The sequence below is a fragment of the Pseudorasbora parva genome, chromosome 5, assembly GCF_024679245.1.
Source record: "Pseudorasbora parva isolate DD20220531a chromosome 5, ASM2467924v1, whole genome shotgun sequence".
NCBI lineage: Eukaryota > Metazoa > Chordata > Actinopteri > Cypriniformes > Gobionidae > Pseudorasbora > Pseudorasbora parva.
In genome coordinates this window covers 17,927,989-17,952,757 of record NC_090176.1, presented here as the reverse complement: position 1 = coordinate 17,952,757, position 24,769 = coordinate 17,927,989, and the positions used below count along the sequence as shown (strand labels likewise).

Here is a 24,769-nt window from a genome sequence, read left to right as displayed (position 1 = left end):
ATGAATTAACCCATGGGGAAGTGCTTAGGGAAGTTTGCGAGTGTATGTCTAAAAGCGAAGTGGTTTCTTTTATCTTTGCATTTAGAAGTGTTTGTTCTGTTCTGCAACTCTATCAGAACAGACATATGAGCTAATCTTTGGTTGCTGCCCAGCAGTTAAAAGCCACTTAAAAATGTACACTTTGTTCATTCTCTTTTAGTTCGCCAGAGCCAGAGAAGGCATCTCCAAGCCGCTCGCTCAATCATCAGTAGCAGTCCAGGATCTTCTGCAGTCTCCCAGCCCCCACTGCCCTCAGACAGAGCCTCTTCAGCAGTCCTGAATGACATACTCTGCCAAGTAGAGGAGGCTGTTCCCAGAACCATGACCCCTAGAGACCCTGGACCAGCATAAAACAATCAGACCAGTGATCCAACAGCAGACACTCATAACAGGAATGAAAAACACAGGCTGAGCCCAAGGGCTGCACTAAAAAACATTAAATTTTTCTTAATTGTTTGTATTAGTTATCATATTTTACTCTTTTTTTTCCTACTGTACTTGTCAAGTCAGAATGAGTGACAGAGGGAATGAACTATAGGATAGCTTGAATCCAAAGGCACAACAATAAAACCAGCATTTAATTTATCAGTGAATTACATGAGCTGTAGACTCCTCTGTACGCTGTAGTACAGCATAGCTTAAAAGCAGACTTTTAGACATAAATTTTCTTCTTAATGGGAACAAAATGGGTATAGGAACAATGTGTGTTAAGCACTGATAGTCTGAGTGGCTTTTTCTGACCATAAGGTCCATTAGATCCTCTCTGAGAAATGAGCTGTATCTCCTGAAATGATAGACATAAGGGAGATTTATTGCGCCAATTATACTCTTTCTTGCATAGCTCAAAAAAGGATCTGTCAATGTTATGTTCCTTCTAAAAACCATAAACCACTTAATTACATGTTCCAAACTCATTTGTGTTTATTTGATGAAAGCTCAAATTCCTGCAACTTTGCCTTCTGTTTGATTATCTACAGTATCCATATAATCTATTTTAAATAACCAATGCACAGAACTGAACATGCAATAACTGCTACACAAAATTGTCACTTTTGAGGTATAGTATTACGGAAAAAGAACATTTTGCTGTGTTAAGTTATAAAAATGTTATTTCTGAATTTTCAGGTATTTTAACGTTCAAAAAACGTTATGTGAACAGAGACAACATTAAGGGAACATTATCATTTTGCAAACATTAAGGGGATGTGCCGTTTGAATGTTCTCCAAACCATGAAAAACTAACAAGTAGTAACGTTTAAAAAAACTGAGAGAACCTTACCAGAATATTAGCCAAAGTTCTGAGAATGTTCTTTTTGCTCTCAGAAAGAAAAGGAAAAAAAAGATTACAAAAGCTTGTCACTGGGGATCCGGAATACATCCCCAGTGACAGCTTTACTTTCTGAGGAATTGTTGTTCATTTATGTTGTAAGGCTATAGCTTGAATAACTCAAATTAAGATGAGGTTTATGTAGTTCTTATTTGGTTACAGTTTAATAGCCTATACTTGCTTAAGTTAAATACTGAGAGGTGTTAATTGGCAATGTTGTAATATCGCCTTCTTGTTTACATTTCGTATTTTATTATCATTGTCCCATCAGATAAACAAAGTACCGTAAATGTGTATAAGAATGATTGAGGATTAAATACAGCGCTGCTTTACGAACTGTAATACCGAGTAGTTGCATAATTTTCTGTAAAAAAAACAAAAAAAAAAACATAATACGACCCTCAGTTTCCCCCCGCGTTTGATTGGTTGTTTTCTTTTCTATTTCCCTGCCCTCTCTGCAGACGCTCCGATCTTTTGACTTATCAGGAAACTAGGAAAATAAGCGACATTCGTCTCTATAGCGAGAACCTAGGACATGTTTTCCCGTCAAGCGTGTCCTTCTCAGGACATCTGATTTGTAACCAGGAAGTAAAAGTGCATGTTGGTCCTCGATCAGTTGTGTGTGCGTACGTGTGTTTTAAAATCAGGACTGTAACTCAGTAAATGTGAAACCTACCGTGGTCCGTGACATGATTCATGCCAGAGCTGTGTAATGTTGAGGCATTACGTGAATGTCCTGCTGATATGACATGGTAAGTGCTTTTTTGATATTTACAAAAAGTAAAGTGTTTCGCGGGACGTGGCAACAACTGTTGATATCCTGCTTGTAAACTATGGAATGATTTTCAGCACGTTGTGTGTTTGAAGGGATTTTAACGTACTGTAGGCTACTGTTGGTGCCATAAAAAGAGACAACTCAAGCGATTTACAGTCAGAATAATAGTCATTTCAACTACTGAATATAACGCGATGCGGTCATTCTGTGACACCTGTGCAGAACTTGACTTTGTTTGTATCCGTCAGTCCAGTCGGCCATGTGGTTGATTAACTTTAACCAAGTGCCCCTTCACCGGTTTATCTTATAGTCCGGGTCAATATTAATGTACTTCATTATCACGATACTTTTTTGAGCTCATTAAGTGGCAGCTTGATCCACTATTATAACATTATAGGCTACATTAATATTGGCAGTCACACAGTAGAAGTTGTAATGTATGTGTTGAGCCTGTAGCAAATATACAATTATATGTAGGCAGGAGCTCTGCAACAGCTGTGCTGTTATTTATTTTTGGGTGATATTGTGTAATATTGCTAAGTAATTAGAAATAATAACATACTCTTTAGGGCTAAATTAAATTAAAATCCTTACACAGGCTGACTAGTCACATGTAGCCTACATTATCCTGCTTATACCAACCAAACTATGCACAATATATTATCATCTCACAAGACAAATGACCAAATCAACCTAGTAAGAAAATAATGCTGTGATGCAAAATGGTAGGCTATGTTTTTATTATTAGGCTATTAATATAATTTGCAATCCTGTTCTTCCATTTTAAAGGAATAGTTCACCCTCAACTTTGAATTCAAAACTTTTGGAATTTGGAGAATCTTCTGTGGAACAAAGATTTTTCTCTTCTCCTTTTTTCCGTCTATACAAATGAAGTCAGGCTCTTCAAAATATCTTACTTGAAGAAAGCGAGTCATGCAGAGTTGGAAAAACGTGGGTGGGTTAATGATGGCAGAACATTTATTTTTGAGGTCCAATTAAAATCTGTCCAATTAAATTCTTTCTCGTTCAGCTCTTTGTGTTGCTCCCTTGATCTTCCAAACAATCTGTTTGTTTTCTTGCTTTACCCGGAGGCTTCTGTGCTTAGTTGATGAAAGCTTTTTATGTTTAACATAAATTGAATGTTGAAGTGTTTCAAGGCCATACTGCCAGAGTAGCCAGAGATGAGAAGCAATTGCTGTATTTGCTCACATTGTTTAGTATGAAAAGAGAGAGAAATGGTGGACGAATACAAAATAAATGAAAGTAGCACCACTATAATTACCTGGATATTTGACCTGAATGCCATTACCATACTCTAAGAAGAAAAAGGTACAGTGCTATCTTTGGGGTGGGACACCTTAAGGTGCAAAAGTGAAAAGGTAATTTTTTGTAGCTTAAGCCTAGTTCACACTGCCCGATTTTTGCCCCGATTTTGAGTCGCCGACAGGTTTTGTGAAATCGCCGACAAACGCCCGAGATCATAGGCAAATCGGTGCTCGTGCACGCGAGTGACAATCACGCAGTGTGAATAATCAAAGACGCGATCAGAGAGAATCGCCGACGAGTCGCCGACGCCGGTGAGATATTTGACATGCTAAATATCTGGACCTGTCGGCGATTCAAACTCCTGCTGTGTGAACTGCGTTCTGACTGAAAATTACACCGACAGCCAATGAGAGAGTGAGATACAGGGCAGCAGGAGGTTCAGGGAGGAGTTATAGAGCATAATTTCAGTATTTTAATAGATATATTTACAATTCTATCAAACAGAAACAAAGGCCAAACATTTGCACATCCAGCCACAGCAGCAGCACATTACAAAATTATTTATTTACCTCAAACTGTTTTTGCAGAACAAAATCCTGGCTCCCTCTGTCTCTCCAACAATTTCTTCCGCCATAATCTTTTTTCTTTTTCTCCACAAATCAGCGCACATACAATTTGAAGCAAACTTTGTGCAGTTTATCATTTTTAATAACAATTCCAAGTCACGCGCGAGAACTCCGGTCTGACGCATGTTTGATCTCGCGTTGTTTACTTGTCACATCGCACGTGTGTTTGGGAAACGTAGTTTGCGCACCGCAGAGAGAGAGAGAGTTGTTGGCGATTCTTCCTCTTGTTCAGTCATGCAGTGTGAACTCCTCTGTCGTCAAAGCATCGTGCAGTGTGAACACAGCAGTGACTGAATGATACCCCAGATAGTCATGCAGTGTGAATAGAGCAGTGACCCGACGAGTTTGAAAATCGTGCAGTCTGAACTAGGCTTTACTCACCCCTAAATTATACATACTAGGTATATACATACTAGGTACATAAGAGAGCGTGTTTTAGTTCATTTTAAGGTATTAGTACCTTTTCTGTTTTGTACCAGAGTACTGCCCCAGTAACAGCAATGTATTTTTTTTTTCAAAAAGTGCAGTTCGAAAAAAGATTAAAAAAGAAACCATAGCTTTAAGAAGTAACAATAAAAAAATGAAATCAAAATACAACATGTGCAGATGCTCAAATTTATCTTCCGAATTATTATAATACCAGCTCAAAATTTTAATTCAATTCATGACAGCACTTGTGAGATGGCAATGAAAGGTGCCATGTAGGGCTGGGCGATATGGCCCCCCCAAAAAATCCCCGATTTTTTTCACCAAAAATTCGATTTACGATTTAAAACGATTTTTTCCCCCTCCTACTTAAAATCAATCTGCAGATGACAAAGAAATTGTTCAAAACAAGTTTTAACTTTATTTTGTTTAGGTAAAATAAAATATTTGCGGCTTGGTAGAAGTGCCTACCTGGGGTGCAAAACTTTCAGCATGTGAATAATCCCCAACTATTCCACAGTATAAATGGGCACCATATCTTTTGCAATATACAGTATACATATCAAAGGTTTATGAATTGATATGCAGATAAAATTAACTTTTATTAACAACAGTAATGTGCAAAAAAGTATTGGGAAAATTTAAATGTTATGCTCTTATTAAATATAGATTAGCATTGTTTTTCAATAGTCTAACACTGAACTGATCGACAGCTTCAGTCATTATTAAAGGAGCTCTTTACTTTACTGTAATTTAGTCAAAATTTGAAGAAAAGTTTAGTTTTTCCTGAGACTGTGACTTCGTACTTTTCTACATACATTAGGGAGTGGAAATTGCTAATAAATCAATAAGTGCTCTTCTGCTGGTTATAGTGGTGGGCATTTCATATCTTTTTTTAAATAAAAATGCTACAAAATGGATTACACATTTTAAAAAAATAAACTAAAAAAAACATTCCACTATTTCTTTCACAAGACCCCCTTTAAACTTTTAGTTTTACAAACCATCACATTAAAAATAACATTACAATCGGATATTTAGAGCTTTGAAGTGCTGCAAATAAGTGTGAAGCTCTTGAAAACCATTGGAAAGTGCTTGAATTTTAATCTCAAAAGGTTGTACGAATCCTGAGATAAATAATGACAACAACAACATTAAATCCATGTGGTTTTACTACAGTAAATCATGGTGAATGTTGGTGATTTGTGACTGAAACCCCTGACCTTCGCTCAGCTCTGTTTGATCTCATCTGATATCTGTGGTTTATAACAGAATTGTGCGCCGACCGCTTCCACTAGATCACAGTAGCGATGGTGTGTTGATTTAAACGGTCTCTCACTGGATCACCAGCGCTGTGTATCGTGTCTGTCACGAGATTGGCCCGTGTGAGCTCGCGCTGCGTTCGTGTCAGCGCAGCTTTAAATGAGTATAGCGTCTAGCGCGGTTCCGTTCAGACTTCAAACACACTTTGCAGCGGGGTATTGTTAATTGTTCTGTGAAAAACTGAATGTTGACGCTATCCTTGTTGTTTGTGTACCTCTGTGGCAAACGCGCGGGGAGTGCTGAGCCATTACGGGAGCCCAGAGGGGAGCGTCGGCGGATTTTAAAGGGAAAACCGATTTTCATTCACAAAAATCGTCGTAAACTAAAAACTCGAATTAATCCATAAAATCGATTTATCGCCCAGCCCTAGTGCCATGAACTGGCTTTTTTATTTTTTTATACTGTTGTCTGAGGTCTACTCATGATGTTTGCATGGTTTTTACATTCAAAAACATCATAACTAATAATAGGCTATTTTCTACACTGGTTTTGAGGCTCTCTCCTGAACGCTGGGTTTAGATGGGTGTGTCCTTGAGACTTGGAAGTCAACGTCCATGGCTAGGATTGGAGAAGATTTGCATATTTAATGAGCTTCAGCTCCCCTGTCAGTTCACCTGAGGGAGGGATTGTTTTAAAAGCGGCAACCGGAATAATTCTCTATCAGAGCTCAGTCTGGGTGATCAAAGTCTGATCTTGCAATGAACCAACAAATAAGGGACTCTCCAGCCTGTGACAGTGTGCTGGTATGCTCTCTTAGACACGTCATGTACACAGTCTGTAGCAATGCAATAGCAATTTTACTGAACTTACGTTGTGTTGTAGAATAGAATGGATGGATAGCTGCTTATGCTTTATTTTCCTTAAAGAATAAAAATAGGTCTATAAAGAGGAGATGCATTGGCTAGATGGCTTTTTTTGACCCATCTTTTGTTGTGTGAAAAGCACAATAATGAAGTATAATACATTTTAATTACGTACAGCACAATACGTATTAAAAGCAATAACTTAGTATTTCATTCTTTGTTTATTCATTTTAAATTCGTAGAAAAAGACCGGTCTTCTATTAACTTGCTCACCAAGTGTTTGTGGTTGTTCTCTGATTTCTTGTGATACCAGCATCATAGCCATTTTAATAATAATTTTAAAAAAATATATAAAATCATATATCTCTTGACCGTGTTTATAAAATTATAAACTTTATAGAACTCAATATTTGTGTCTGTTTCAGTTGGTCTGAATATCTGAGGAATGCTTCATGCAGTTTGGCCTGTTTCAGACAGGTTGACCTAGTTGCAGTTAGAACATGCATTTTGAGCAGCACTCTGTTGTTTGGACATTTAGTGAAGTTGCTTTTCCCATAGCCAAGGGAAGTATGCTATTACTATAATTCGATTCGGCATTTCGATACTCTAAGCTATGTAGCCTCTAGCTAAATAGTCTCATAATAACTTAGTAGCAAAATTGTGCTTAATTGAATGTGTAAATAATTGTAAACAATTAAAACCAAAACATTTCAAAGAATCAGGCTGACAATTCCATGCAGTGTTTGTTTATTAAGCACATATTGTAATGCTGCCTTCACGTGCTATCGGAAATACAGGTTTCCCAGGTAATTGCACATGAATGCCCTCCCATGTCAAAATCTGAATTGGATGAGCTCGTAATCACGACTTCAGAAGTGGGAATTATCAAATTTCCGAAGGCACGTGAATGCAGCATGACTTAGTCCTTAAATTTGTAAAGAGATTAAATCCTTAAAAAGATTTTTAAGTCTTCTCAGCACATTAATAATGGTTTATCAAGCGAAGAAGATGCATTTTATAATCACATTTTCAACCAGCCTATATTTCACCGGCTCAGTTTTATGTGTTCTTTTTGTAAATGTTATAATTTATTCTATAGAAATGTCATTGTAATCATTGTAATATTTGCATACATTTCTATTTTTTCAGCCTTGCATTTTGAACTTTTTATAGCTGCTTTTACACATGTGCAGTGAATGTGTTGACTTGTGTGCAGTCGACTGAAATGAATGCATAGTATAATGACAGATATAAAGCAGCTCTGATCAAAGACTAAAACTTGAGCTTAAGATTTGAACACCTGTGGTATTTTCAATGGCGTAACGTTGTTGTTTGGGGGGGTTGCTAATACGACAATGTGAAGCTGTTTCAAGCTACGTTGCACGGTGGGGTGGTACCGCCATATTGCACGATCATTTGATGTTTTCATAATTTCGTTCACAATGTTGATCTGGTTACCGTGAAAACAGTGTCACACGCTGGATGCTCGCTGCTTCTTCAGCCATCATATGGTAGAAATGTCAACAACAAAAAATTGTGTTCAGCAAGCTGACACACGTCGATCCATTTATTTTCTGGAACCGTGTAAATGTACCAAAAGTTTTATTGTTGTCATTGTAAATATTCATTTTCCCATATGGCCACGGAGGAGAATCAGAGAGGGTCACATTCATTTTTTGTATTTATTTCAACAAATGACAATCAAAATGAAATCGATAGGCTTGTGAACAGTTTTGGAGTGGCTGTGTGCAAGTTCTGCTAATTCACAAGCCTAGTGAGAGTGTACTTTTTCAGTTAAGTCTAACATTATTCAGAATTGAATAGTGAAATTTGAAATAACACTGCATAGTCTTTACTGTATAAATGAAATGTAAATCATCTTTTTTAAAGATATTAAAGGCAATTAAAGCTGCAAGCAGCGATGACGGGTCCAAGCCGGTGGCACCGCCGCCCCAGTGGCTTCAGACAAATTGCACGACAGGCAATATGCATTTAAACAGGAGAGTATTTTAAAATCGCTCAAATATGCCACATTTTCCGCACCAGCTGGTGCCGCTATGACCACAAGCCACACCCATGATGTAATTTAAATATAGATTAATTCTAATGTAATATGATATAATAGGTAATTTTCAAATATTTTTCAGCTCAAAATTTTGTAAGTCCAGAAGGCCAGTATTTAATTCAAGGTCTTTTTATATTTTTTAATAACACAATTGTTAAACTAATTATATAAAACTATATTGCTAGTGCCCTACAAAAGAAGTTGAATTCACCTCATTAACTGCAGCAGTTGGTGCTGCTATGACAACGAACCACAACAGTCACATCTATGAGATTAATTACATTTAATGAGTCAATTTCATGTCAGATGATGTCACGTCAATTTCAAATGAGCGCAGAATACCGTCCGAATGGTGATATTGTATTATCCTAAAACTTCTCTTCATGTGTTTTTGACCTACCTTAGCTACTTACAATATTATGCAATTAAGCATGCTTTCATTTCAATATTTGTGGCATCCAATAAAAAAATGTTAATTACAAAATTAACAAATGGAGCCAAATCACAGAAACTGCAGCAATGATTTTAATATTAGTGTCAGGTAAGAGTAAGATGCGTGTCTAAATTTTATGGAAGTTTATTATAAACTTTATTATAAAATTTACTTATAAACTAGACTGGGTAAACTCAGCCTGATCTGCTGGCGATTTGACTTCGCCCTGCAACACAGTCTGAAAACCCGTACGTTCATTTCTACTGCTTCTGTTTCACTTTTGTGGGAACCAGGGGCGGATCTACCGGGGTGGCATGGGGTGGCAACTGCCACCCTAAGAAAAACCATTGCCACCCATTGTCTGCCACCCCAGCAGTGTATCCCAAATTCCCTATGTATTAAATATAAATAGTTTCCTCTACCGATTTACATCAGTGGCGCTTCAATGTGATGAGATAATAGCAAGCAAACAAGTCTTTCTATTGTTGTTCAAACAAATTACTCAAGAACTGCTTAGTGATCCGCAACGCAACTCACCTCTACCGCCGGTTTCACACAGTCCGTTTGCAGTACGTATTTATTTTTTCCCGTAACGTTTCCCCTTGTTAACGGATAACAGCTTTCACACTGCAACCCTATGCGGTCCGGCAGTGCCTTCAGGAGCGGTGCATCAGCACTTATTATTGAAGTGAAAATCTTATTTCACCTCAGATGCATATAATTTAAAGTCTTATCTGATAAATTGAAATCAGCCATAGACATAAAGGATGCAGCAGCAAACATTAATAGCGAAAGAAAAGGGTTAACAATAGCATTACTCTGAAACAAATGCAGTTATAGCCTACATAAGCTACCATATTTTCGGCTTAACTTTTATTAAACTCCAGTTCAAATGAAAAGTGCCTTTTTTCACTGAGCACATTCTCTGCATTCCGAGCGATGCACTGAAGCTCACTCTCGCTCATATCTGAGGTAAATCATTAACACCATCACCACTTAGCCCAGTGGTTCCCAAACCTGTCCTGAAGGACCCCCAGCACTGCACATTTTGTATGTCACCCTAATCAGACACACCTACTTCAGGTCTTGCCATCTCTACTAATGAGCTGATGAGTTGGATCAGGTGTGTCTGATGAGGGAAACATGCAAAATGTGCAGTGCTGGGGGTCCTCCAGGACAGGTTTGGGAACCACTGACTTAGCCTACAGTACATGCGTTACTTTTAATGAACTAAATTCATTACAATCGGCAAAAACGAATGCGCAGGTTATGAACAAAAGCGCTCTCGAGTCCATTGCTGCGTCCCAATTCGCCTACTTATACTACGTCCTAAAAGTATGTACTCTTTTTGTGAAGAAAAGGTATATACTTTTGAGTGTGTAGCAGAAAAGTTTGCAAGCTTTGGGACATACTACTTCGCCATCTTTAACGGACTCTGTCGCTTAGTTACGTGCATCCTGTCACCATTTATCTGCCCTGTCAATCATCGTCAGATTCATCACAGTTCAAATCCTCCACATTCAGTTTAATCTCCTACCGTATCGGAGAGAAATGTAGCCGCTCGTTGATCTGCCATGTGTGGGTCTTTGTGGGTCAGACTCTCCTCATGTGTTTGCAGTTTAAATATAATGATGCATTAAAAAGTTAATGGCCAAACATGTCATTAAAAAAGTTCACAATGCTGCTGTAGGTGAAATATTATGTGGCCAACACTGAATAAATATATTTTTGTCCAGTTAAATATTGATAGTTGGTCACTTAAACCCCTTTTATCTAAACTTTTCTAGTTTACCGTCGGACTCGCATATCCGTCATGTTTGTAGTTTTTTAACGCTTTTTGTCCGCGTTTGTAGTTCTAATCGAATCCTCGTCCAACTCGCACAATGGGTTGTGGGCAATATCAACCGTTAGAGTGCCCATCGATCCACACTTCGAATTCGGACCGGAAATAGTAAACCATCCGGGAATCTTTGGAATACTCTTTTCAACATACTACGATTTGGGACATGCTAATTCTATTTTCGAATACTATTTAGGATGGATAGTATGCGAATTGGGACGCAGGGCATGTTTCATTCTCACACTGTTGTTCGTGTGAATCGCAGCACAGTTCGGCACACACACACAAAAGACAGGCAGGAACACGCATCTCTTAAAGGCGCCGCACTATATTCCAGCTCTTAAAGGGGCCGCACTATATTCCTACTTCTGGTGATTATGGACCTCCTCCTCCAGGTATGGTGTGGAGCTGGTGTGCTCTCAGGTCTACATCACAGCTTTCACATTACCAATTTTTCATACGAACTGTGCCCTGTTCTGAATTAAACTGCCAGTGTAAAAACTCCCTTTATTTATATTCTTAAAATGAGAGAAATCAGTGCTTATTCAGAATTTTTAAGCTTAGGCTTAAGAGACATCAACAAGTTATTTGAAAAAATGACCTTTGCAACATGTCTTGTCTTCATGCTCTGAGTATGGTTTTACTATAAACGTACATTTGCATAAACCATGCATATTTATCCATACTCATGTTGATTAGAGTATTAAAAACTTGAAACATATTCATTTAAGGTACATTTAAGAACTGATAAAAATGTGCGATTAAATTACTTAAAATATTTTAATCAATTGACAGCCCTACTAATAACATAATATGAACAGCCATCAGCAGGGGCACTAATACGATCACATATACTGCTACGTGCTAAAAAAAAAAACCTAAGGAAGACAAGTCGGCCTACTAGCCAGTTTGTGATTGGTCCCTGGATTTCCGGAATCAAATCGCAGCAGAATGGCTAGCAGGAAACAAGGAGAAAGGTGGATGGGAAAAAGTTTTTAAAAAAAGAGGGCCACAGTGTAGTTAGTACATAGTACACCATAGTACAGTGTCCTCTGCGCACGACTGGGGCGGATGGCGGGATGGTGGGCCTATTTGGGAGAAAGCCCAGGGCTGTTTTTTAGCCCCACTCCGTCCCTGCTTGGAGGTGGAGAAACAAAGTACTTTATGACCTGCAGCATTTCTTATAAAATATTTAAAAATGAAATAAATTAAAAACTAGTTTTTTTTTCTATTGTAAGTTTTAATGTAAAATGTTTTTGATTTTAACATTGGTCTATGTTTAAATGTTTTGCCACTTACGTGAGCAACATATAAATATAAAGTATATTTAATATAAGTATATAATACTTGAATCCACAAGATTTAGTGTTGCCACCCCTCATAGATCTCATGCCACCCCCTTGCCACCGCATGAATCATTTTCTAGATCCGCCCCTGGTGGGAACCAATCACAGACTAACTTCTCCACCTGGCACGCAATTGGCGGGTTTAACACGATGACGGATAGAGAAACGATGGATCGTTGCTCATTGATCACGGCTTTTGTAGTCTGTTTAGTTGACTATCCAATTGCATACAGAGTCATTCGAATAATGCTCGTTGATCATGCCTCTTGTGCAGTAGAAAATACAGAGCAGACTCCCCAGACCAATGTTCAATCTTAAATTGAGCTTGGTCTGGTGATAGCCAGACAACTTATAAACTAGAATATCATGTGTAATTGACTTTTTAAATCAATTTGATTTATATCAGTAAATAGTTTATTTAAAGACATGTGTGTCTTTTCAAACACAGCAAATGACCTTCTGTAAAGCCCATGTATAGAAAACACACACACACACACACTAGGGATGGGTACCGAAAACAGGTATTAAACGGGCCCCGGGGGTGAATTTTGAAAGACCGTTGTATCGATAAGCTCGGACGTTATCGGTTCTGCTGTCGGTACTTTTGAAAATGCACGTGACCAGAGAGGGAGAGAGAGAGAGAGAGTTTAATAATAAAAAGAGCGATTAAATGCACAAAAATGTGCGCAAGAGATTATTCCCAAGTCGGCGCGTGGCTCTGAAACAGCCGCAACGAGACGAACAAATTACACTTTCGGTTTCACACTCGCGTCTAAACGATCAAATGTACACAAACATCTATGTCAAAATGACCGGCTTGAGAGTCTCTTAAACAAAACACAGTTTGTGTCTAAAATGGACGTATTTGTTATGGATAGTTGGGAGAGAATGTAGTGCATCTGCCTATTATCAGTCGCCTATAGATCTGCACATCTGTCTTAAAGAGGCAGCAGTGTAAATAAACATGCTGACGAATTACTACGAATTAAACAACCAACTGCAAAGAGAAAATCACTCACAGCTCTTGAATGAATAACTTCTGCTTTAATAAGCATTATTTTGGCTATTTATGATGAACAGTGTTATTTTACATTTGATTACTTGAATTCTTCCTGAAATGAAAGCACTGCATGTGTTGGCTGTGTATTTTTGTTAATTGTGTGTGTGTGTGTGTGTGTGTATGTATGTATGTATATGTATATATATATATATATATATATATATATATATATATATATATATATATATATATATATATATATATAATATAATATAATATAATATAATATAATATAATATAATATATATATATATATATATAAGCAGTATCGGTAAGAGTAGTAATACCGTTAAAACCTTAACGATACCCATCCCTAACACACACACACACACACACACACACACACACACACACACACACACACACACACACACACACACACACACACACACACACACACACACACACTCATGCAATTTCAAGCATGCTAAGTCTCAAAAACACCCAAAACCAAACATTTTGCCATAGCAACAGTATATTAAATATCAGGAATCCATTCGTATGTCTATATCTGTCATGTTTTCACATTATACTGATGAAGTTTGAAGTAAATCGGGTGAACGTAAGACAGTGATTCAAAATATTTTAAAAAAGTGACACATCCTGCTGCCAGTTGGTGGCGCTATAACTTTGACTGAATATTGGCATGTGATTGTCTTCAGGCCAGGACTCTTGTCAAACGTGAAGTTTGAGGCAGATCGGACATTGTATGCCTAAGTTACAACAACTTCCTGTGTCATGGCGAAACATCAACATTTGTAAGGCCGCCACGGACACACCCTTCAGGGAAAACTTAAGATCTTCATAATTTAACGCCACAAAGGCCTTTAGATTAGACTGTGCAAATATGAAGTTGATATGATTAAATCTCTAGGAGGAGTCTGTTAAAGTACAACGTCTAGCAATGGCAAAAACTGCACCAATTTACCACAGAAAATTCAAAATATCTCAATTCCTGTTGGTTTTTCAGATTTGGCGCCCTGGGTCTTTTTTGTAGGTATTAGGCTGTTGAATGCTTCTACTGAATTTTCATACTCATACATGAAACGTAGCGCGAAATACGCTTCATTTAAATTTTGTAGGTGGCGCTATCGAACCATTTTGCCACACCTAATTCTGAAACCCATATCAGATGTATTTTTCACCACTTCTGATGCGTGTGCAAAGTTTCATGAGTTTTCATGCATGTTTAGGCCCTCAAAAATGTAATTCATTTGAGAAGAATGATGGACTGAGCAATTACAATAAGGTCCTCACACCTCAAGCCCTAAATATCTGACTTCCTGTTAGTCGGAGCTAATGACTGTAAATTAGAAAGTTGTTCGGCTCAAAGAGAACAATATATATACAGAGTTTGGTGACTGAAGATAAAACTAACCCCCTCACTTTTGACAAAAGATTGCATTACTTTTGTCAAAAGATGGCGCTACTGAGCTCCTCCACCATGCCCGTTTTTAAGTCTTTGCCAATATCTACTGGACAGCATGTCTGATGTGTGTGTTGAGTTTCATGTAATTTGAAGCATGTTAAGAGTCTCAAAAGCAGCGAAAAAGAATGTTATAGTTTGATGTGTTGCCGTGGCAACAGTATTTACAATATCAAGAAGTGCTTACCAGCTTTATATCTGCTATGTTTTGACATTGTACTGATGAAGTAAATCGGGTAAAAATAAGATGGGGATTTCAAAGCATTTTGAAAGTGACACTTCCTGCTGCCAGTTGGTGGCGCTATAACTTTGACTCACAATAGTCACATCCATGTGATTGGCCTCTTACAACGAACACACAGCTGAAGTTTCATCCAAATCAGTCAATGTATACAGAATTAATAACACACTTCCTGTTTCCCTTTTCTCGCCAAAAATTTGTCTCTTCGCCACGGCCTAACCGTTTGAGACAAGCCTGTAGTCTCCCTCTCAGATACTGAAGCTTTCGTGCCTCGATCGCCCCCCGGTGACTGGTCCCAGTATAGCCGCCCCTCTGTGTTTTCTAATGGACGCGAGGCAAAATAACAATAAAATTACACTTCAAATATTTGTTCCCCAAAGTTAGTTTATGTCACTGAAGGCAGTTATCATCACGATGATTTCATTTCAAGTGTTCGTTTTTAAAATAAGTTTAGTTTTAGTTCTTTATCTGATGCTATAAAAACGGGGGGTGTGACGTCATGATTGACAGCTGAGACTGACGGCTTCTCTGAGTGAAGTTGTCACTGAGGCACTAACAGACTTTTTTCTGAATTTTTGGGAGCAGATTGGAGCTTTAGCTTTAATTTCTACATTTCCATAACTGTTTATTTCACACCAACATAATTAATTGTTCTGCATCTGTGAGAGTGTGGGCGGGCTTTTGATATCGCTACTGTACTTCCTGCTCTACTTCCTGCTCTCTACTGCGCAAGTCCAGTCCCGAAAACGCTACTGCGCAGACTCTGTCCCAAGATGTCAGCGCCTTGCAGGCCGCCTGAAACGGATGATGTCAAGTCGTCCATATTTTTTTACGGTCTATGGTTTGAGATATCAAAAAGTTGCTCGCAATTTAGCATCCTCATTGTCTTGATCCATGCTGAAAGAGTTTGGCACTGACCGGGTGAATCGTCTAGGAGGAGTATGTTAAATTCCTGAGCATCCGTTTTCTGAACAACCCATAATAGCTCACTTCCTGTTGGGCTGATGCATAACTTAGAGCACGAAAGTTGTTCGGCCCATTGAGATCTATATGGGTACCGAGTTTCATACATCTACGTGCAAGTGTGTTTGATATATGGACCAAGTGACCAAGTTTTCAGACCCAATTAAGGGTGCGCTGTCGAGCCCCCCTGCCACGCCCGGGTACAAGCATTGGTCCGGCCCTGATGGCCGCAGATTCCGATGTGTGTCCAAAGTTTCAAGAGTTTTCGAGCATGATAAGGGCCCCAAAAGTGCCCGAATAGTCGAAAAAACTAAATTGTCCTTAAAAGAACAATAGGGCTTGGGCCCTAATTAACAAGCAGAGTGAGTCATAATCGCAAATGTAATGTTAATTATAAAAACAAAACTTTCAGCAATGTGATTATTTTATTGAGTGATAGGTAGTGGGTTTGATATTTGCTATCCGTCATCTTCACCTCCTCAACTTGCTGCTTTTTAGGTGAAAAAAAAGTCTATTAGGCCTACATTTTCCAGTTTCTCCCTGAACAATGATTTACTATAGCAGTTACTATAGGATTCTAGATGCAGCATAAATGACTTACAATGGCGACATTATTCACATTCATGACAGAAAATCAAAGCACTGCATTAAACTCACTAACAGAAAGGCAGCGCGATCCTCCAAGTATTGCGAATAAACAAAACAATTACCCAAAACAAAACCGAAAGTTCAAGAGCAGGGACACATTTGTGTGCATTTTGTTTTGTGATTTCACTAGAATGAATAGAGAGTCTCCGCAGAAGCATTAACCTAAAAATGAAAATTCTGTCATTAATAACTGATCCTCATGCCAAACCCGTAAGACTTTCGTTCATCTTCGGAACACAAATTAATCTTTTTGTGAAATCTAAGTTTTCTGTCCCTCCACTGACAGCTACGCAACTGGCACTTTGACGCTTAAAAAACGAAAACAAAAAAATAACAATTCATAAAAGAAACTATCCATAAATCCATATAAATTGAGCGGTTTAGTCCACATTTTCTGAAGCAATTCTATCTCTGTATATGATGAAAAGATTGAATTGAGGAGGCTTGTATTCACAAACATTGGTTAGCAAACGTAGAATCTCAACCAAACCTGCTTGACATGCAAGAATAAACTTTTTGCTGAAGTTCAGATGTGCTGCACAATAAGAGAATGAACCTCATTGGTTCTTAAAGAAGCTCAAACGTGTTGCATAAACAAGAGAATTTACCCCTTTGGTTTTTGATGAAGCTCTAACGTGTTGCGTAACCAGAGAATTAACCTCAATGGTTCTTGAGGAATTTCAAATGTGCTGTGTAACATGAGAATGAAACTCATTGGTTTTTAAATAAGTTCAAACATGCTGCATAACAGGAAAATGAACCTCATTGGTTCTTGCTGAAGCTCAAACGTGCTGCGTATAGCACGATAATAAACCTCATTGGTTCTTGGGGAAGATAAAACGTGTAGCCTGACAGGCCAGACCCACATCAAGATGTTTGGTCTGGAAACTTACCATTGACAGGGCTCAATCTGAGGGGCAGGATAAACAGGTGTCTTTCAAACTCCCTCTGCACGGCGTGCACACGATTGGATAGTGCTACAACCAACCAAAGCAACGAAGGTGAAGCAGAGATAGTTGAAAGATTACACTTTCGCCGTATCCGGTCTGCAAAACTCAGAACATATCTTCCCTTTTTAAGAATGACTTCAGTGCCGTTCTTTGTTCTTTTGTCAGAGAAAAGCTTAACTCCAAGTCTTCCAGAGTCACGGTCAAAGCTGATTCGAAAGACTGCCGTTCGCCAGCTTCTGTGTTGACTAGAAGCACGCAAGGGCAACTCTGCCGTCACTATGTTAAGCCCCGCCCACCCACTCTATACACTATGTGATTGGCCCTGACCAGAGTTTGGTGTTTACAGCTCAGAAGTGTATTGAGAGTTGCTAGACAAAACTTGCGGCAGATTAGATTTGCTGCCGCTATAGGGTGCATCTAGATTTCTAGGCTATCAAACATGCATAACACACAAGAATGTTAAATATGTAATTTTGGTGATCAAAGATGAGTTTTAAGGGATTCAGTTATTGACTACAGGCCAGGGGGACTTTAAATTAAAATTACAATGTATCAAACCACTCGCGTATTGAGATGACTAAATGGATTTTCACCACTGCAGGCTGTTAATGTTGTCCCTAATGTGATTTTAGTGAGTGCTCTCTGCCCTGTCTCTCTTTATCCCCCCACCCCCATCTCTCTCTCTTCCTGTCTCTCTCTCCCCGTCTCTCTCCCCCCTCCTCTTCCCCTTCCCCAACAAAGGAATTTCGATATGTTTGACAACTGGTTATATAACACTTATTTTTGAACGTCCTGGTCATTTTACTGTATTCAAAGAATCAACAGCATTTTTTACGCCAAAATCTTGAAATGTATTATGCACTTGAATACATATTCCCAGGAATGTTTCTTTCCAGTTATTTATGGTTGAACTTTTTGTCCTCAGGCATACAGTATGATGTCATCATAGAGAGCAGTGGTCTATACGTGTTCAATGAAATGCAGTGCAGCACTTCAATCAGACAAGATCATGTGGATAATGAACACTTTCATATGCTCTCTCTGTCACCCTATGGTTAAAATTATATTCAAGGGAGAACGCTTTAGTATCTTTTTGATGAAGATTTGTATAAGAGGACTTCTGAACATGCAAATTAACAGTCTTAACAGATAAAGTGCTAGATTAGTGAAGTCCGGTAAAGATTTTTTTATGCACATTGCACATTGTGATTTATGTCTGTGAATATATGCTGTTAAAGGGATAGCTCACCAAAAAATGAAAATTCTGTCATTAATTACTCGCCCTCATGTCGTACCAAACAGGCCTTCGTTCTTCTTCAAAATACAAATTAATGAAATCCGTGAACTCTGAGCCCTCCATTGACAGCAATTTAAAGCAATTATTTACTCACCCTCAAGTCATCCTAGTTGTACAGTGAGGAAAATAAGTATTTGAACACCATGCTATTTTGCAAGTTCTCCCACTTGGAAATCATGGAGGGGTCTTAAAGGTCCCGTTCTTAGCGATTCCATCGTTCAAACTTTAGTTAGTGTGTAATGTTGCTGTTAGAGCATAAATAATACCTGTAAAATTATAAAGCTCAAAGTTCAATGCCAAGCGAGATATTTTATTTAACAGAAGTTCCCTTTCAAAGCCTACAGCGAACGGACGGTTTGAACTACACCCCTGCACTTCCTGCTTTAATGACGTCACAAGAACAGTTTGTTGACTAACCCTCCGCCCACAAGAACATGCAAAATAGGGGGCGTGGTCTTGTTGCTCTCCCACGTGGAGAAGAGCGCGCATTCAGCGCTTGCATCTCCCCGTTATGGTAAGAGGCGGGACCTTTCCGGGCAAAGTGCGCTAAGCTGCTGTCCAATCACAACACGGGAAGTGCTGGCCTAATCAGAACTCGTTACGTATTTCTAAAGGAGGGACTTCATAAAACAAGGAAATCATCAGGCCGTTTTTATGACAGAGAAAACAGCGCTGTACAGATAAGTAAATTGTGTGAAAAATACGGTGTTTTTTTACACGCGAAACATGAACTCATGTTATATTGCACACTGTAAACATAATCAAAGCTTCGAAAACACGCGAAGAACGGGAACTTTAAATTGTCATCATAGGTGCATGTCCATAGCCTAGAAATCTAGACGCACCCTAGCGGCAGCAAATCTGCCCGCAAGTGTCGTCTAGGAACTCTCAATACCCTTCTGAGCTGTATTCCTCTCACTCTGGACGGGCCAATGACATCGTGTATAGAGTCGGCGGGCGGGGCCATAATGACGACAGCCGAGTTGCGTTTGCGTGCTTCTAGTAAACACAGAAACTGGCGAACGGCGGCGGTCTTTCGAATCAGCTTTGACTGTGATATGAATACGGTGAATGTTTAATCTTTCAAAAAGCTCTGTTTCACCTTCGTTGCTCTGGTTGGTGTAGCGCTATCCTATCGCGTGCAGAGGGAGTTTGAAAGATGTAGCCACAATGACAATGTCTGTTCATCTGGCAAACGGCCAGATGTCTCTCGCCTCTCGTGAGGCGCGTTATCAGATCATGTTGATACGATTGATGACCGAGAATGGCACCAACATGTCTGAAAGACCACTCTTTGATCTCCCTTGGGAGATAACAAGCAGGCTCCGTAGTGACTTTTATTGCCCCCCAAATGGCCCTGCACGATATCTGACACCCCACACACACACACACACATAGAGCTCCACCAGTATCAGAGGAATGTATGATTAAAAGCCACCCCAAAAACGTATTAAGTGTATGCTTTTCTGCTTGAAGTGTTTTTATATGTGTCTGAAATAATTAGAATCAGAATCAGAATCAGAAAGAGCTTTATTGCCAAGTGTGCTTTCACACACAAGGAATTTTTTTTGGTGCTGAAGCTTCCAGTGCACATAAACAATACAATACAACACGGTAATAAAAAATTCTAAGAATAAAACTGTTCAAGAGGGAAATGGCCTGTGGGAAGAAACTGTTCCTATGCCTAGATGTTCTAGTGGCCAGTGATCGGAGTCGCCGTCCTGACGGTAACAGTTCAAACAAGAGGTGTCCGGGGTGAGTGGAGTCTGTGATGATTTTACCCGCTCTCTTCCTCACTCTGGAAGAGTACAGGTCCTGGAGGGTTGGCAGTTTGGCACCAATAATCCTCTCTGCAGTCCGGATGGTACGTTGCAGTCTCCTGATGTCTGATTTGGTAGCTGAACCAAACCAGACAGTGATGGAGGTGCATATAACCGACTCAATGACAGCTGAGTAGAACTGAATCAGCAGGTCCTGTGGCAGGTTGAACTTCCTCAGCTGATGAAGGAAGTACAGTCTCTGCTGAGCCTTTTTCACATTGGAGTCAATGTGATTGTCCCACTTCAGGTCCTGAGAGATGGTAGTTCCCAGGAACCTGAATGACTCCACTGCGTCCACAGTGCTGTTCATGATGGTGAGTGGGGGGAGTGCTGGGATGTTCCTCCTGAAGTCCACTATCATCTCCACCGTTTTGAGCGCATTCAGCTCAAGGTTGTTATAACTGCACCAGACAGCCAGCTGTTCAACCTCCAGTCTGTAAGCAGACTCGTCACCGTTCTGGATAAGGCCGATGACAGTGGTGTCATCTGCAAATTTCAGAAGCTTGACAGAGGAGTCTTTAGAAGTGCAGTCATTGGTGTACAGGGAGAAGAGCAGTGGGGAGAGAACGCACCCCTGGGGGGCACCAGTGCTGATGGTAAGAGTGCTGGATGTGAGTTTACCCAGTCTCACTCGCAGCTGCCGGTCTGTCAGGAAGCTAGAGATCCATTGACAGATTGAGGATGGTATGGAGAGCTGGGCCAGTTTGGCTGTGAGGAGATCAGGCATGATGGTATTAAAGGCCGAACTGAAGTCCACAAATAGGATCCTTGCATAGGTCCCAGGTCTGTCGAGATGTTGCAGGATATAATGCAGTCCAATGTTGACTGCATCATCCACAGACCTGTTTGCTCTGTAGGCAAATTGAAGAGGATCCAGCAAGGGTCCAGTGATGTCCTTTAGGTGGGCCAATACCAGTCTTTCAAATGACTTCATGACAACAGACGTGAGAGCAACAGGTCTGTAGTCATTTAGTCCAGTGATTTTGGTTTTTTTGGGGACGGGAATGATAGTGGAGCGTTTGAAGCAGCTGGGAACTTCACACTGCTCCAATGATCTGTTGAAGATCTGCGTGAAGACTGGGGCCAGTTGGTCAGCGCAGGCTTTCAAACAAGCAGATGAGATGCCGTCTGGGCCTGAAGCTTTCTTGGTCTTCTGTTTTTTGAAGACTCGGCTCACGTCCTCCACACAGACCTTAAGCTCAGGTTGGATGGCAGGAGGGGGGAGAAGAGGGGGTGCAGGAGGTGATGGTGAGGGTGTGAAGTGCAGATCAGGGTGGGTGTGAGGTGTGAGACTGGGCTTTTCAAACCTGCAGTAGAATGCATTCAGATCGTCAGCCAGTTGTGGATTCTCTACAGCTCGGGGGGATGGTGACTTGTAGTTGGTGATGTTCCTCAGGCCTTTCCAGACTGATGCAGGGTCGTTGGCTGAAAACTGTTTTTTCAGCTTTTCAGAGTAGCTTGTTTTAGCAACTCTGATCTCCTTTGTCAGTCTGTTCCTGGCTTGGTTATACAAGATCTTATCCCCACTTCTGTAAGCATCCTCTTTGGCATGACGAAGCTGTTTGAGTTTCGGCGGATTGAATTAGGTGGATTATATGAATGTAACTCCAGCTGTGTAGGCCAACAGACAGTGGAAAGCCTGTATTTGTGCATTCCCAGATCTCGGACTTATGATCCATGGTATCCTTGTAATCAGAAAAATGCGATCGTAACGAATCTTGTAAAAGAATTTACAGAACATGCATTATTACAAAAATACCAGCGTTGTAAAGAAAAATGCATGAGCATATCTTCCCCGGATAAGAACCAAGAGGAGGGATTTCCATTCCGTCGCCAACGACGTAGGCAATCTGCCATCCGCTTTCCAGCCCCCGAGGGCATTCTTCAGAGAGGAGAATTCAGCACACTTCCAAGAAACCCGGCACACCAAATCGACCTCGGAAAGAAACACCGGACACGCAGGAAGTTGAACTCAGAATACACGCACACACACGAGAAGCCAAAACCAAAGCAAGTATTCTTATTTCTACAATCCAAGCTGCTGTTAAAAAGGTTGTGTTATTCCTGTTTGGGACGAGTTAACTCTGTGTAACAAACTGAAGTAAACGCTCTCTCTCTCTCTCTCTCTCTCTCTCTCTCTCTCTCTCTCTCTCTCTCTCTCTCTCTCTCTCTCTCTCTCTCTCTCTCTCTCTCTCTCTCTCTCTCTCTCTCTCTCTCTCTCTCCCTCTCTCTATTTTTGGTCTTTTCATTCTTTTATGTTATTTTTAGTCTGTGTTTATTAAACTTCCAAAAGACAATTTTGAGTTGAATCTGTTACTCTTCCACATACACAAAGTCAATGAAACGTACGATCCTAACGTTACCTAAAGCTGCCTTATGCTACTATTTTAGCAATTCCCTTATTGAGAATTGATTTGAAAGTCTATAACTAATTTGCAGGACAAACTTAGTAAGATAATTTCAAGCAATTCCGTAAAGTATTACTTGTATTTAATTAAACATTTTCCTAATCGGAAAAATTTAAATAACGCAATAAACGACTAGCAAATTATATTAATAAATTCATGAATATTGAATATAGAATCCCTTTTGAGTTAATTATTCCCCGAGACATTAAACTCATAGTCAATGTTGTTACAAAGACAACCGTTTATCCCGCCCCTAGGATTGAGCCCTGTCTATGGTGAGTTTCCAGACCAAACATCTTGATGTGGGTGTGGCTTGTCAGGCTAGCATGTCCACTGTGAGAGACATAATCTAAACAAAAAAAATCCAGAAATCACAATCACAATTTTTTGACTATTTATTTGTATGATACTGCTGTAAATAAGTATTTGAACACCTGTCTATCAGCTAGAATTCTTACCCTCAAAGACCTGTTAGTCTGCCTTTAAAATGTCCACCTCCACTCCATTTATTATCCTAAATTAGATGCACCTGTTTGAGGTTGTTAGCTGCATAAAGACACCTGTCAATCCCATACAATCATTAAAAATCCAACTATTAACATGGCCAAGACTAAAGAGCTGTCCAAAGACACTAGAGACAAAATTGTACACCGCCACAAGGCTTGAAAGGGCTACAGGGAAATTGCCAAGCAGCTTGGTGAAAAAAGGTCCACTGTTGGAGCAATAATTAGAAAATGGGAGAAGCTAAGCATGACCGTCAATCTCCCTCGGACTGGGGCTCCGTGCAAGATCTCACCTCGTGGGGTCTCAATGATCCTAAGAAAGGTGAGAAATCAGCCCAGAACTACACGGGAGGAGCTGGTCAATGACCTGAAAAGAGCTGGGACCACCTTTTCCAAGGTTACTGTTGGTAAAACACTAAGACGTCATGGTTTGAATTCATGCATGGCACGGAAGGTTCCCCTGCTTAAACCAGCACATGTCCAGACGCAGGCCCATCTTATGTTTGCCACTGACCATTTGGATGATCCAGAGGAGTCATGGGAGAAAGTCATGTGGTCAGATGAGACAAAATAGAACTTTTTGGTCATAATTCCACTAAACCACATAATTTCCCCTTCCATATGTAAAAAAAAAAAAGCACTTTGAGTGTCTAGAAAAGCGCTATATATATGTAACAAATAATTATTGTTATTAGTATTATAAATAAACGTGTTTGGAGGAAGAAGAGTGATGAGATTCATCCCAAGAACACCATCCCTACTGTGAAGCATGGGGGTGGTAGCATCATGCTTTGGGGGTGTTTTTCTGCACATGGGACAGAGCGATTACTTGTAATAAGGAGAGGATGACCGGGGCCATGTTTTGTGAGATTTTGGGGAACAACCTTCTTCTCTCAGTTAGAGCATTGAAGATGGGTCGAGGCTAGGTCTTCCAACATGACAATGACCTAAAGCATACAGCCAGGATAACCAAGGAGTGGCTCTATAAGAAGCATATCAAGGTTCTGTCTCCAGACCTAAACCCAATCCAGAATCTTTGGAGGGAGCTCAAACTCTGTGTTTCTCAGCGACAGGCCAGAAACCTGGCTTATCTAGAGAAGATCTGTGTGGAGGAGTGGGTCAAAATCCCTCCTGCATTGTGTGCAAACCTGGTGAAAAATTACAGGAAACGTTTGACCTCTGTA

The 24,769-nt window shown here is 39.8% G+C and overlaps 2 protein-coding genes across 2 annotated transcripts in view; both read left to right on the top strand.

Annotated features, from left to right (window-relative positions):
* cfap91 (cilia and flagella associated protein 91) overlaps window positions 1-1,222 on the top strand; it is a 33,359-nt gene extending 32,137 nt beyond the window's left edge. Inside the window, exon 17 of the mRNA XM_067443400.1 lies at window positions 200-1,222. Coding sequence (XP_067299501.1) covers window positions 200-390 — 191 coding nt within the window. The 3' untranslated portion in view covers window positions 391-1,222. The remainder of the gene's footprint in view (window positions 1-199) is intronic.
* Window positions 1,223-1,822: 600 nt separating this feature from the next.
* Window positions 1,823-24,769, top strand: part of nr1i2 (nuclear receptor subfamily 1, group I, member 2) — a 62,807-nt gene continuing 39,860 nt past the window's right edge. Inside the window, exon 1 of the mRNA XM_067443398.1 lies at window positions 1,823-2,118. Within this exon, the coding sequence (XP_067299499.1) occupies window positions 2,116-2,118 (3 nt within the window). The 5' untranslated portion in view covers window positions 1,823-2,115. The remainder of the gene's footprint in view (window positions 2,119-24,769) is intronic.